The sequence below is a fragment of the Amphiura filiformis genome, chromosome 13, assembly GCF_039555335.1.
Source record: "Amphiura filiformis chromosome 13, Afil_fr2py, whole genome shotgun sequence".
NCBI lineage: Eukaryota > Metazoa > Echinodermata > Ophiuroidea > Amphilepidida > Amphiuridae > Amphiura > Amphiura filiformis.
Genome location: NC_092640.1, coordinates 36,812,654 through 36,824,890, shown reverse-complemented (window position 1 = coordinate 36,824,890; position 12,237 = coordinate 36,812,654). Strand labels below are relative to the sequence as shown.

Below are 12,237 nucleotides of genomic sequence, written 5' to 3'. Positions count from 1 at the left end.
AACCTTGTAAATAGTAGAGGGATTGCGATGTTACATACGTGGTGTGTGGACCCTGCGTTTATACGACATTCAAAACGGCGTTAAAATATTGCTAGTCTCGGTTCCAAGTTGGATTGTACTCATTCGTCACGAAGGCAGTTGGAACAAAGACTAACATCTGATAATTATGGTCATTAGGGGGCGATGCAATTGAACATTTAATGGTCACCGATTCCTCTGCTTACATCTATGCAGCATGCTTTTGATTTTGACTAAAATCTAAGGTTAAAATGCTGCTTAAAATTAATTGTATTTCAGTGCAGTTACCAAAAAAGAAATGTTTTGATAGATTAAAGACCGATGCATCCATATATCATAAATTTACTTTCAAAATGAGACTTTTTCGTGGTGAAAATTAGGCGCGTTGCATGAACCTCCACATGCTTTAAAAATCAGCATATTACAACGCCACCCGTGCGTTTTATACGACGTTGTTGTCCAAAATGTAAAACGTATTCTGCGTATGAACAACGCGTATAAATAAAGTAAATTTTTAACACATCGCTGTAGCTTGTTATAATTATTTGTTACAAACAAACAGGATTATAATAATAATTAGACTATCCTTCGTATCTCCTTGACTGTCTTTAACATATTGTAAAATGGACAAATTTCGTGCATTTCAACGCTGTCTTCATTTTGAACATGCAAAATCTTCAAAACTGGCTAAATACGCGACCTCGCTTCGATATATGAGAGTAGTTCTGAATACGGGCATATGATCATGGCGTTTTGAAATCGCAATCTCTTTAGTTTAAATAATATACTCCCAACCACTTCACCTCCATATCCCCAACCTTCCTAGAGACATTTTGTAATTGAAAATTAATGTACCTGTGCAAAATTAAGATAAAAAAGTTGTTCAGGAGTGTATTCGTCAAATCCAGGTAGCTTTATATTGGCGTATTCGTTTTCCATGTATGCCTGCAATAGAGAAGAGTGAGGGGAGGGAGAAATTACAATTACCAGCTGTAACATTAAGGGCTGGGGTATGAACGTTTGGACAGTATTTATTTTGGGACATCAGAGCACATCAGACATATCGAATTGCATTCTGAATACGAAGAATGTCATTCTGATATCAAATAATTTTCATTTTTGAAATTCGCAATTTAATACACATTTTATGGCAAATCATTAAAATTGATATTTTTGATATTTAACAGTACTTGAAGTAAACTTTATAAATCTGATGATTTATACTTAAAGTGTATGTAGGTGGGATGAAAAGCCGACGATCAATTGAACATTTTGACCTTTCATATTGAAGATATGGATTTTTTTTCCCAAAATACCAACAAAAAAAGGTCTTTTTGTGAAAAAAATCCATATCTTCAATATGAACGGTCAAAATTTTCAATTGACCGTCGGCTTTTCCTCGCTGCTACATAAACTTTAAGAATATATCATTAGCTTTATATAATTTACTTCGAGGACGGTTATATATCAAAAATTGAAAAATATCAAATTTTTATAATTTGTCATAAAATTTGTATTATATTGTGATTTTCAAAAATGAAAATTATTTGATATCAGAAAGACATGCTTCGTATTCAGAATGCAATTCGATAGGTCTGAGGTGTTCTCATGTCCTACAAAAAATACTGTCGAAACGCAATAAACGCTCATTTTAGATCCCTTAAACAACTGGTACATCAACACTATCTCTGCCGTAATTAACAATACAATGGATCAGTGCGACCTATATATCTTGTAGCCTGTTAAAGCAGTCAAGTTAGCTCAATCGCTAAGGCGTTCGACTATGGTGCGAGAGGTTGCGAGTTCGAACCCTGGCAGTGCCTAGTACGCTCTCTTGGAAAAATTGAGTGAGCTTGAAATTCCCCTGGACAAGGAACTCACTGCTAATTTGTCCCGTTGTAACCCGTACGAAACTCGGGGAGCTGATCCTGGTTGCGAAGGTTATTTGTGGAATGTCTAGCGTGTGCGCTCTTGAAGCAGCAAAGCAAAGCAGCAAAATGGATTATGGAATGATGTGGGCCATAGTGGTCAGCGACAACCTGTATAGTGTGTTGAGGCTTGTGGATCAACGTCTAGGCGTTGTGCCTGTGCGTAGCGCACTATAAATCACTGCGCTTTTTAAAAAAATAATGTACCCAGATTCCAGGTGGAGATTATGCTGAAGAATATTTATTAAAATGCATTTACTAACTTGTAGAGACTTTCCCTTTGAGAAAGGTTGAAGAACAAGTAACTTGTGAAACCTATCGCAGCGCGGCAGTTAATGTCATTTGGAATGTGGACTTGGTTTTCTTGAATAATCATTCCAAAGATAAATAAAAATTCCTTTAAAAGGAATAGGGTGGGCAAATGAAAAATTGTCAAGAGAAATGAAAAGAATGAGTAAGCTAAGTTCACAATTAAAAATAGGAAAATATGACACAACATCGATTTCCAATAGGGGAATAACACAAAACGTATACACAAAGTTAAAAGAGTTTTTAACTTTATACGTTTATACGTTTGTTATTCCCCATTGGAGGTTGTGTCATATTTTCCTGATTTTAATCTGATCTATTGCTTATCCTTTTGGTCAGTTGGAACAGATTGTCCCTGTTTTTATATTAACCCTTCACATCATAACACAAGACGTTTTCGTTTTATGTTAACATTTTATATAAAACATGGTTATAAAACTTTTGTAGATAATAGTTATTTAAAACATTTTCGTAATCACACCTAGAGTGTTTTTTTTATCATCAGATAGAAAGACTTCTGCTCATCTTCTCTGGTGAGACAACAGGGCTAGGGTATCTTTCCATATCAAAGTTTTAAAATCTGTCATATCAATTTCCTCAATATGTTGTATTGCAACTTATGAGGGGAAATGTTTGATTTTACAATATTTCGATATTAATTTTTAACTTTGTAACTTTATTATGATTAACATAACTGTATTTCAAAGCGTCAAACTATATCATTATTTTGTCCCAACAAAAATAATCCAGGGAATAAAATATTCATTCATATGTTTACTTATTTTATTCAACCTGGGCCATTTCTACTGGTGCACATGCATTCTAATAATTTGTCTATAATACCTTATACAAGCATCATCAAGCACTATTTGTCACAAGATTTGAAAAGTAAATAGCCTATGTACACACTGAACACAATACACATACAAGCTGTATTTAAGTACATGCCGAAGCTGTCAGTATAAAATGATATATATGACCTTCACGATGCTATTAATTTAGCCCAAAGATTAGGAAAACTAGCAAAACTGGTGAACTGGTACCGTTCAAATAAAAACATCTGCAAATCTTGCTGCAATTTCCAAATAGTATTTCTATTACTTAAATAATTATTTTTGTTATTTCTTTTAATACAAACACATTACTGCCTATGACGACTTTATCGTATTACTTACATATCAAAATCAAGTAATAATTACAAAACTCGCCGTAATCTATCACCTCTGTGGGTGTTTGGGATATAACCGGCACATATATTTTCTCAACACTGCGGCATGTGAAAAAGTAGGTCAATAGTCAGAGAATACAGGGTGGGTGCGGCACGCCGCACCCACCCAAAAAGTCGACAATGGTCAACAAAATTACATGTGTGTCTCACGTTGCAAATTCAAAGTTAGTATGGTTAGCAGGCCTCGAAATAAGAAGAAAAATCCAAGGGTCCTTGAAATTTCAAGGGTCCTCACCAATTTTCAAAGGTCCGACCCCAGACCCTTACGTTTGAAATTTAAAGAGAGAGAATTAGCTGTTAAGGTTAGCAGCAGTTTGTTGCGCTGATGAAAGTGAGTTTTAACTTTTGTAATATAAATAGTGATTGCTGGGGGTTATCATTAAAAATCACTGCAGTTTGTACAGTCATTCACCCGTGAATAATTGTATGCCTTACCAGGAGTCATGTAAGGGAACAAGAACATATGTTAAAAGGTGTCCCAAAGGTCACATGAATGAGTATTAAAGTTTCGAACCTTGAATGATTCCTTCAACCCTCCGTTGTCTGCGATATTTTCGCCTTGTGTCTGGATTCCATTAAGCTAAAAAGAATAAAACTGTGTCAATAATCATATCATACAAATATTATTTGGTATTAGTATGTCGTTTATATGCAATGTTTATACGAAACAGCATCCAATTCAAATTGAGAGACCGTGCATAATTGCGGTAATCAAGCCATATATTAGTATATAAGCTGGAATTAGCGAAACGCAAATCTGAACGCGAGGAAGACCGGTCTGATTGAAGTTAGCCGCGCCGAAACGCCATTACAGGCTGGAAGGTGCCAAATATATATATCAGAAAACTCTATAGAAACCAAGTAAAAACTGTCTTCAATATAAATGGCTTTCTTTGGTAAAAATTAGTAACGTTGCCCTCTGTTGACGGAATAAAACAATAAACAAACTTAAACATAAAATCGCCTAAAGCGTGCCAGATTGGAAAGGTTTATAGAAACTTTTATTCTTTTATCTGCCGAAATAATAACGTTTAATGTATAGAAAAGGAACGTGGCCAAGGTACTGACAATATCCAAAGTACAATTTTCGTTACTTTTCAAACATACATTCTCTATAACAATATAAATGATCGTCTTACTGCTTTGTTATTTTCAGGCATAATATATTGTCCGTATTGGTCTATCATACACTGTGCACGTTCCTTGAAGTTCGTAATTGACTCATCACTCCACCATTGTTTAAGATTACCATCCTTATTGTACTGCCGACCTGTTGAAATAGAATTTGAGTATGTAGATGAGAGCTAACACGAGCGCACATCGATACACGGCAGTTGCGCCACTACCGGTGCTCATGGTCAGTGAGGTCTGAAACCATATCTATAATTATGCACGCGGTCAATTAGCTTAAAACAATGAATGTCTTCGCCCCGTTATTTCGTAAAACAACCTATAGATTCAGTCATTCGTCAATATAGCAACGTACACTCCGCAAACAATGCACATAGTTACCACCACGAATTATCTTATAATATTTAATATGTTATCATGAATTTTACCTCGGTCGTCAAAGCCGTGTGTTATCTCGTGCCCAATGACCGCTCCGATACCACCGTAATTCAGATACCTAATTTATAAGGAGAAACAACACTGGTTTTAGTATAACTCATGAACTTTTATAAATAAATTATTGATGACAAAGAGAATTATTCTTATGAGAAAATTGTATAATTTTATATATTTTTGAACATAATCATGGTCAAGTTTCGATAATCCTGCATATCCCGAAATCTAGAATGATTTCAAAACATTAAGAATACAATATTAAAATTGATTATATTTTACAAGTATAATTATAATTATAAACACGGACTACAATTATAAATAACGCGGACTTGATTTAATGGTCAAATTATCCAAAAATGTTTTAAAATGTCAAATTTATTGCAAAATTAATTCTAAAATCCTTAATAGAGAGCTTACGATTTCCAAACGTACATACGCCAAAGCATCTATTCAAAGTCACTCTCATGTGACGGGATTCTGAATAGATGCACGGGCGTATGATAAGTGTGTTTAGAAATCGCACGCTCTTTATTATTTTTCTCCCATTTCCCCAACACATAGTAGATTTCTATTGGGGTTTTCCTCAGTACATTGAGGAAGTGATTGGTAGATCCGCCCTAGGCACCACATTGAATTTGGTTCTATAGAAATACCAGTGCCTGGTTAGGAACCGATGACTTTTAACATCACTCCCTGAAGATGTAATAAATTGTAACAAGCATGTGTGTGTTCGAGTTAATATCATATCTCAAGTTTTCAACTTACCATGGAGAATCTTTGTGGTAGAAAGGTGGTCGTAGAATTCCAGCTGGGAACACTGAAGGGAAAAAATAACCACCGGAAAATGCAATTTTACCAGAATGGTAATAGCTAAGCTAAGCTAGCTACAGTCATCTATAAAATATAGTTGTAATTGATGCTATTGCTGTTAGCTGTGCTCTTGTTGTGTTAAAAAAGTTAAAATGAGCCGTGAAACGATTTGTATTTCAACGTATATCCTATATAAATAAAAGATTACCGATCGTATTCCTGGAAGAGCTGTAATAGGCGTTCACAACTGCAGGTCCTGTAAACCATCTAATGCAGCCGTCAAAGGGAATCTTGACCCTACCCTCCTCAAGACTTCACCATGTCATTGGTGAAAATGCGTCTAATCTTTAACTTACTGGACAAAACCATAGGGTGAATCTTGGCCCAATGAGTTTTCAGATGCTGTGAATCTTCAACCAAACATATGATTGCAAAAGTGAATCTTTTACTAATCTTGACCCCCGTGTGGATTGTTATATATGCTTTTACATAGAACCAGCATTCACAGATCAGGTGAATCTTGACCTAATAATTTTTTTTCTTGTGGTGAATCTGGAACTAATCATTTTGGACAGAAGGTGAATCTTTGCCTAAAAATAATTTTTGAACGGTGAATCAAGGTGAACCCCTTGAGGAGGGTAGGTTCAAGACTCACTTTGACGGCTGCATAAATATTTCAAAAATTACAAAGCAAATTGAGATATTGTAGGTGTGCATTAGAACTAGCCCCGTTCTCAAACCGTGACGCCGCTCGTACAGCGAGCGAAGCGAGCAGCGAGTGTGCATCAGAAACATTTGCTTCGATATATATGTAAGGTTCCTCCCCAGCAAACACAAAACATAAAGACAAATGTCGGAATGATATGAAATGTTTTTATATCATTAAATATATAATTGAAAAAAAAGCAAAGTTTTTTAACATAAATTCATTTAAGTATTGAGGAAATATTTGGCCAAAATTGATTCCAAGAAGTATTTTTACAACAAAGTTTTAAAATGTTTACATGACCTTTTATAGAAGCCGACCCGAAATCAAAACGCAAAGTATAACCCGTTTAACCTTATGTTTGCTGGGTAGTTTGCACACGACGCACTCATAAGTGTAAAACAACAATTAATGAAGATTATTGTTTTACATAATCATTGTTAAAAATTTTACACTGTCTAAATGATACACAGACAATTAATTGTTTATTTATCTGTCGTTAAATAATTGTTATTACTTACTCGTCTTTATCTACGTCATTCCTCAGGCGTGCCAACTTGTAATTCGCTTCCCACCCAATGCAATTCAATGTGTTTTCAAAATACGTGTCTTCAGATATATCGATCTGTTTAGAAGTAATGCAGAACATGATTAAACTGCTACCTTTATCTATAGATGAGGTGACCTCAATGTTTATCAACAAAGGCAAGGGACTGGTATCATCTTTATGCTTGAATGAACCCCATGCAACCACTACACTGTTTAAGGTCATGTTTTTTATACTGGGCACCTAAAAAGGGTGGCTCTGTTGCATTCTTACTCATCAAGACATGTTTACATGCATGTCGTTTATTTATTTGATGTTTATTATGAGCTTGTCTGGTACTATTTTGTTCCTTAGACATTGGCCTTTCAATTTCTGAAACAAAAATTTATGATTTTTATTTGTACTAATTACTGCAACTCGTTAAGTCTAATTAGTCAGGGGTGGCTCATGTGATGGAGGATCATGTGGTGGAGGATCACAATGCTGTACAATGGTGATCCTCCGCCACATGATCTTCAATAAACATTATTGATGGATTTCTATTTTCTACTTGTTTCTGTACTTGATCTCGGCTAAATGATATCATGTTTAGCATTCATTGCCTCAGTATTTGTTAATTAGACAATTAAAATTTACTAATTACTTGTTGCTACACTAATAAATTTAATCGACCTCTGTGCATTTGAATAGGGGTTTAATGTAGGGAACATTCAAAAGGGTGCTACTGGCAAACAAAACATGATAAAAGGCTCAAATTTCTTAAGCAGACCTTGGTTGTGATCCTCTTTACTTTAGTAAACTAAAAACTAGTAAATCATAAAAGGTTTGCGACAAATCTGAAAGAGCGCCCTCACACTCAATTTTGGTCCAAAAAGTCAATTTTTACAAAAACGCTTTGTCGAATTCTCTTTTAACTTTCAAAACTGGATTGTTGAGCTTATTTTACATCTAGTTGCATACCTCAATCATGAAAATTTGCATTTCCAGTGCCAAATAAGGTGTGTTTTGAAGAAATTTATATAAATATAGATAGATTTTTGACAACCCTGTATCTACATTTTGAATTACTTGACCGCCATAAGTTCATATGACTGGGTGGGCAATTAAGTTAGCTATTTTAAACATTTGTCAAATTTTTACATTATCGATGTACGTCGAGGGGTGACACCCCTAACTGAATTAATATTTTCATCCTTATTTTGCTTGTTACACCCTGTATATTTTATGGGCCACCCTGTATAATGACTCCCATTGTTTCGTTTCTGAAATCATCCGAGTATATGCTCTCAGAATATATACTTTAATTGGGTTCTAATGTAAACTTTTGAAGTTATAGTACCAAACCTGTAAAAACATGTGATTCGCTTGAAAAATACACATGCAACGCAATTGGTGCCCAACATAAAGAACATGACCTTAATAGTCTTATTGTCATGTGGCGGGAGTTTTAAAAACACGAGCCCTGAACAAAATATGATGCGCGCGCATACTGACAGGCAAAAAACAATGGAAATTGTGATGATGCGTGCGCATACTGTCAGGCATTGACGTCAGAAGTCACATCATCTATACTATGTGATATAACTACATGAATCAGTGTTTGTTAGTTGGAAACTGTGGCAAGGACTCGCGACAGGTATATGGAATGAAATTGTTCATTGGCCTATAAAAAGCTTACTTTCAACTATTTACTAAGATGCTATTGCGTGGTAACCCTCGTTTGGATATTACATTTGCCCATAATTAAAAAGACCCAAATATATCCATTAATTCCATTTCTGTTGTGGTTGGCTTTTTATTTCAAAAACTGTATGACAAACTGGTCAATGGCAAACCACATGTAGTAAATTGTTTATTTCCAGGGCGGGTATAAAAAAAAGAATAGCTGAAAACTTAAAGCAGACCTGTGGCCCACTTAAATCGTTTCTGTATAACATTACCTTCACGTAAAAATCATTAAGTGTCGAGTCCTCCATAATCCAGTCCGGGTAACCTATTTGATCACGAATAGCGTCACACTACAAATTTTAAAGATAATAATATCAATATACTTGCAATGAATTTGTGTTATGGAAATTGTGTTTTTAGACATGCAGTTTTGAAGATGTTAGTGTTATGAAGCCTAGGTTATACTACATCTTGTTGTCACTTCATTCAATCTACTGCAACTGCCCCCGACTTCGCCCCTCCAGCTGCAGATACCGTCATGATATAAAAACGATTTATTTTTCTGCTTCTGCATCTCAAAAGGATTCCTTCAGAAATACTTACAGTCATATATATTTTCAGAATATTTACCGATGTAAGATTTAATGTTTCTTTTCAAGTTTTTTAGTACATGTAATTTGTTGAATTCTGAAAAGGAATTAAAATTATGGAACCACTATACCTTTTCTCTGGCTACGATCTTAGTGTCTTCGTCCATCCACTCATTGTATTCAAGCATATCTTTGAACGCAGTCTTCAAGTTTGCTATCATTTTTGCCATCTAAAGAAGAAAGTGTTAAAAGAATGCCATTTTTTTTTAGTTCATTACAAAGTGTACGTATTTGCAACAATTAATTTACGGTAAAGTTTGAATACTAGATGAATAGAGGTATAGTATTATTTTATTTTGTTGATGTACTGCTGCGACGATTGAGCTAGTTTCTGTTGAAGCAATTAGTATTAATTTAAGCAATTGGCATTAATTTACTGCTACAACAATTCAGCTGAGCATCGGATCAGGTACCTCGCTATGAGCCATGCAAGGAAACTAGGACAACTTGATAACAGTAATAAGATACATTGTACGTTATATACAATTCATAATCTCAGGAATAAACGCGATGTGTCAGTTTAATCCAATCACAGATAATAGCTTTAATACGCGGACGCAAATGCAGATTATCGAAAAAGTATAATGACCCCGTCTCGTGACGTAGCAAAAAGTACGCTTTACTAGGACCGCGCCACGTGAAGTGTTGTTCATTCGAGCAATTTACGCGCACGCTGGCCGCCGTATTTGGACATAGCATGATTGCGTGCTAGTGTGATTGACTTTTTACAGGGAAAACGAAAGATACTGTTAAAATTTGTTTTTTGTTTTCAAATCTAATTGAAGAAAATTTGAATTTAAAAAATGCAAACTGACGGTTATGAATGAGATTAATGACATTACATCAGTTATATTTCGGGTACTGTGAAATATCTAAACATTGTGCTTTGAAGCTCGGGATATCCCTCGGGGTTGCGCACCAAGGGATATTCCTCGGTTCCAAAGCACAATGTTTTGATATTTCACAACTTTGAAAGAGAACGTGTAGGCGGTTACACGAAGTAAAGTTATAACTTTGCATATTGAAGACACGAAATGTTTTTAGGAGGCTTTTTATTTTCAACCATGAAAGATCTTAGCATTTAGCTCTAGCTATGTCCAAAGATACTTCAAATCTGAAAAAAATTGAATTTTACTTATTTTTATTTATTAAAAAAAAAAGAGATATTGGTCAGGCCTTAATCTGAGGAGCGGGCGGTGGAGGACAAAACAAACAACTTTTTTTGGCCTTATGCTTACATTCTCTTTACTGTCTCCTGCGAAATTCTCCTCCACATACATACGACCAGATGCCATTTCCAAGGCACCATAGTCGACGCAATCACGCCATCTTGCAGATACTGAGCTGGTACCACCCAGTACGTTATAGTAGACCTGTTGGGCATCTCTAAACCTTTGGCTTAGACCTGATATGCTGTCCATAGTGATTCGCCATATCAAATAGTTTGCTGCAACTATGGTAAAAAGTAAAATTATTAGGAATGAAGAAAACAAATAACACATGCTGATAACATAAGACACATCTTGTTCAAACTCACAGACGTTCTGCCTGAAAAAAAAGGAAGGATTGCATTGACGTACCTAATGTCCGAAATACAGTAAAAACCTTTCTTCTGCAAAACATAGACGGGAGTATTTTACCTGCACTTGTCACACATCTTAGGTTGAGCTCCTTACAATTATGATATAATTTCGAGCGAGTGTTCATACCGGAGAGGAAAATAATGTCGAGACAAATCGACATAATATATCCTTGAGAAGTTGATATCACATAGATAAAATGAACAAAGTTAAGGTTCACAAACGGTATGATCCCGGTGTATGATTTACACCAATAAGAATACCGCAAATGTTGATCATGATTCATCCGTGGCGAAACATTTGTAACATGATTAAAATGCAAACATTACAGTATAATGCATTTACCTTTGAGGCGTCTCATCTATTGTTATTCTTGAAGCATTCTTCATATAATCAGGAGATTGATTGATTACTTCTTCTGTGTCAGGTAATGGTGTAAGTTCGTCTGGCATAATGGTGTTAAAATATTGCACCCAATTAATCTAGATTATATAAAAACAATAATCATACTTTTCTCAGATGTATTTGGAAATATGATTTCATAAAATTGTGTTCATTAACTCGCAATATAAGGAATGTAAACACATACTTAATCCATTTTTATAAAAAAAAGTAATCATTATATTGTACTTATAATAATAATAATAATACTTGTAATAAATAATGTGTAATTTTTGCACTAATATGAACCTATTAGCATGATTACAAGCTGTGTTATGTTCCCTGTTTTTCTTCAAAAAAGAAATGTGGGTTAGCACTATATTGCCACCAACTTTAAACCTGGGGTCCTAGATTATCTATGAACAACAATTTTGATCTGGAATAACTGAGAACGTGTTCTTACATCAACAACGACTAGATTCAATATTTTTTTCAAAGAAATAACCATCTCATAAGTAGTTCTAGATACTATACTTGCTTGTATACTTTACTTATGGAAATTCTCATGTGCTTGGTCAAAAAACAACTTATCGCGAAACCAGTAACATGTGTTTTAGGTGGGTTAGGATTTAATTACACCCACCCCTTCAATTGGTTCTTGACTTAAGTTAATCCTTATTATGAACATCAGAAGAGCCTTTGAAAATTTAATAATTATACAGTGTTTATCTCAAAACCTGTTATAGTTCCCGGTAGGTCCAGATGGCAGGTATTACTAACAATTTTTTTTCCCAGCATTTTGGGTAAAGATTAACAAATTTAAAATTTGACAGAAATCGTACATTA

At 34.8% G+C, this 12,237-nt stretch overlaps 1 protein-coding gene across 1 annotated transcript; it reads right to left on the bottom strand.

Moving 5' to 3' along the window:
• Positions 1-864: 864 nt before the first annotated feature.
• LOC140167628 (neprilysin-like) lies at positions 865-11,462 on the bottom strand. The gene is made up of 12 exons (XM_072190925.1): positions 11,356-11,462; positions 10,968-10,978; positions 10,669-10,883; positions 9,502-9,600; positions 9,053-9,130; positions 7,087-7,190; positions 6,068-6,171; positions 5,815-5,866; positions 5,043-5,110; positions 4,623-4,753; positions 3,998-4,063; positions 865-963 (listed from the first exon to the last, which is right to left on the bottom strand). Exons 1-12 carry the CDS (start codon positions 11,460-11,462, stop codon positions 865-867), a joined length of 1,134 nt encoding a protein of 377 aa, XP_072047026.1.
• Between the last annotated feature and the right edge of the window lie 775 nt (positions 11,463-12,237).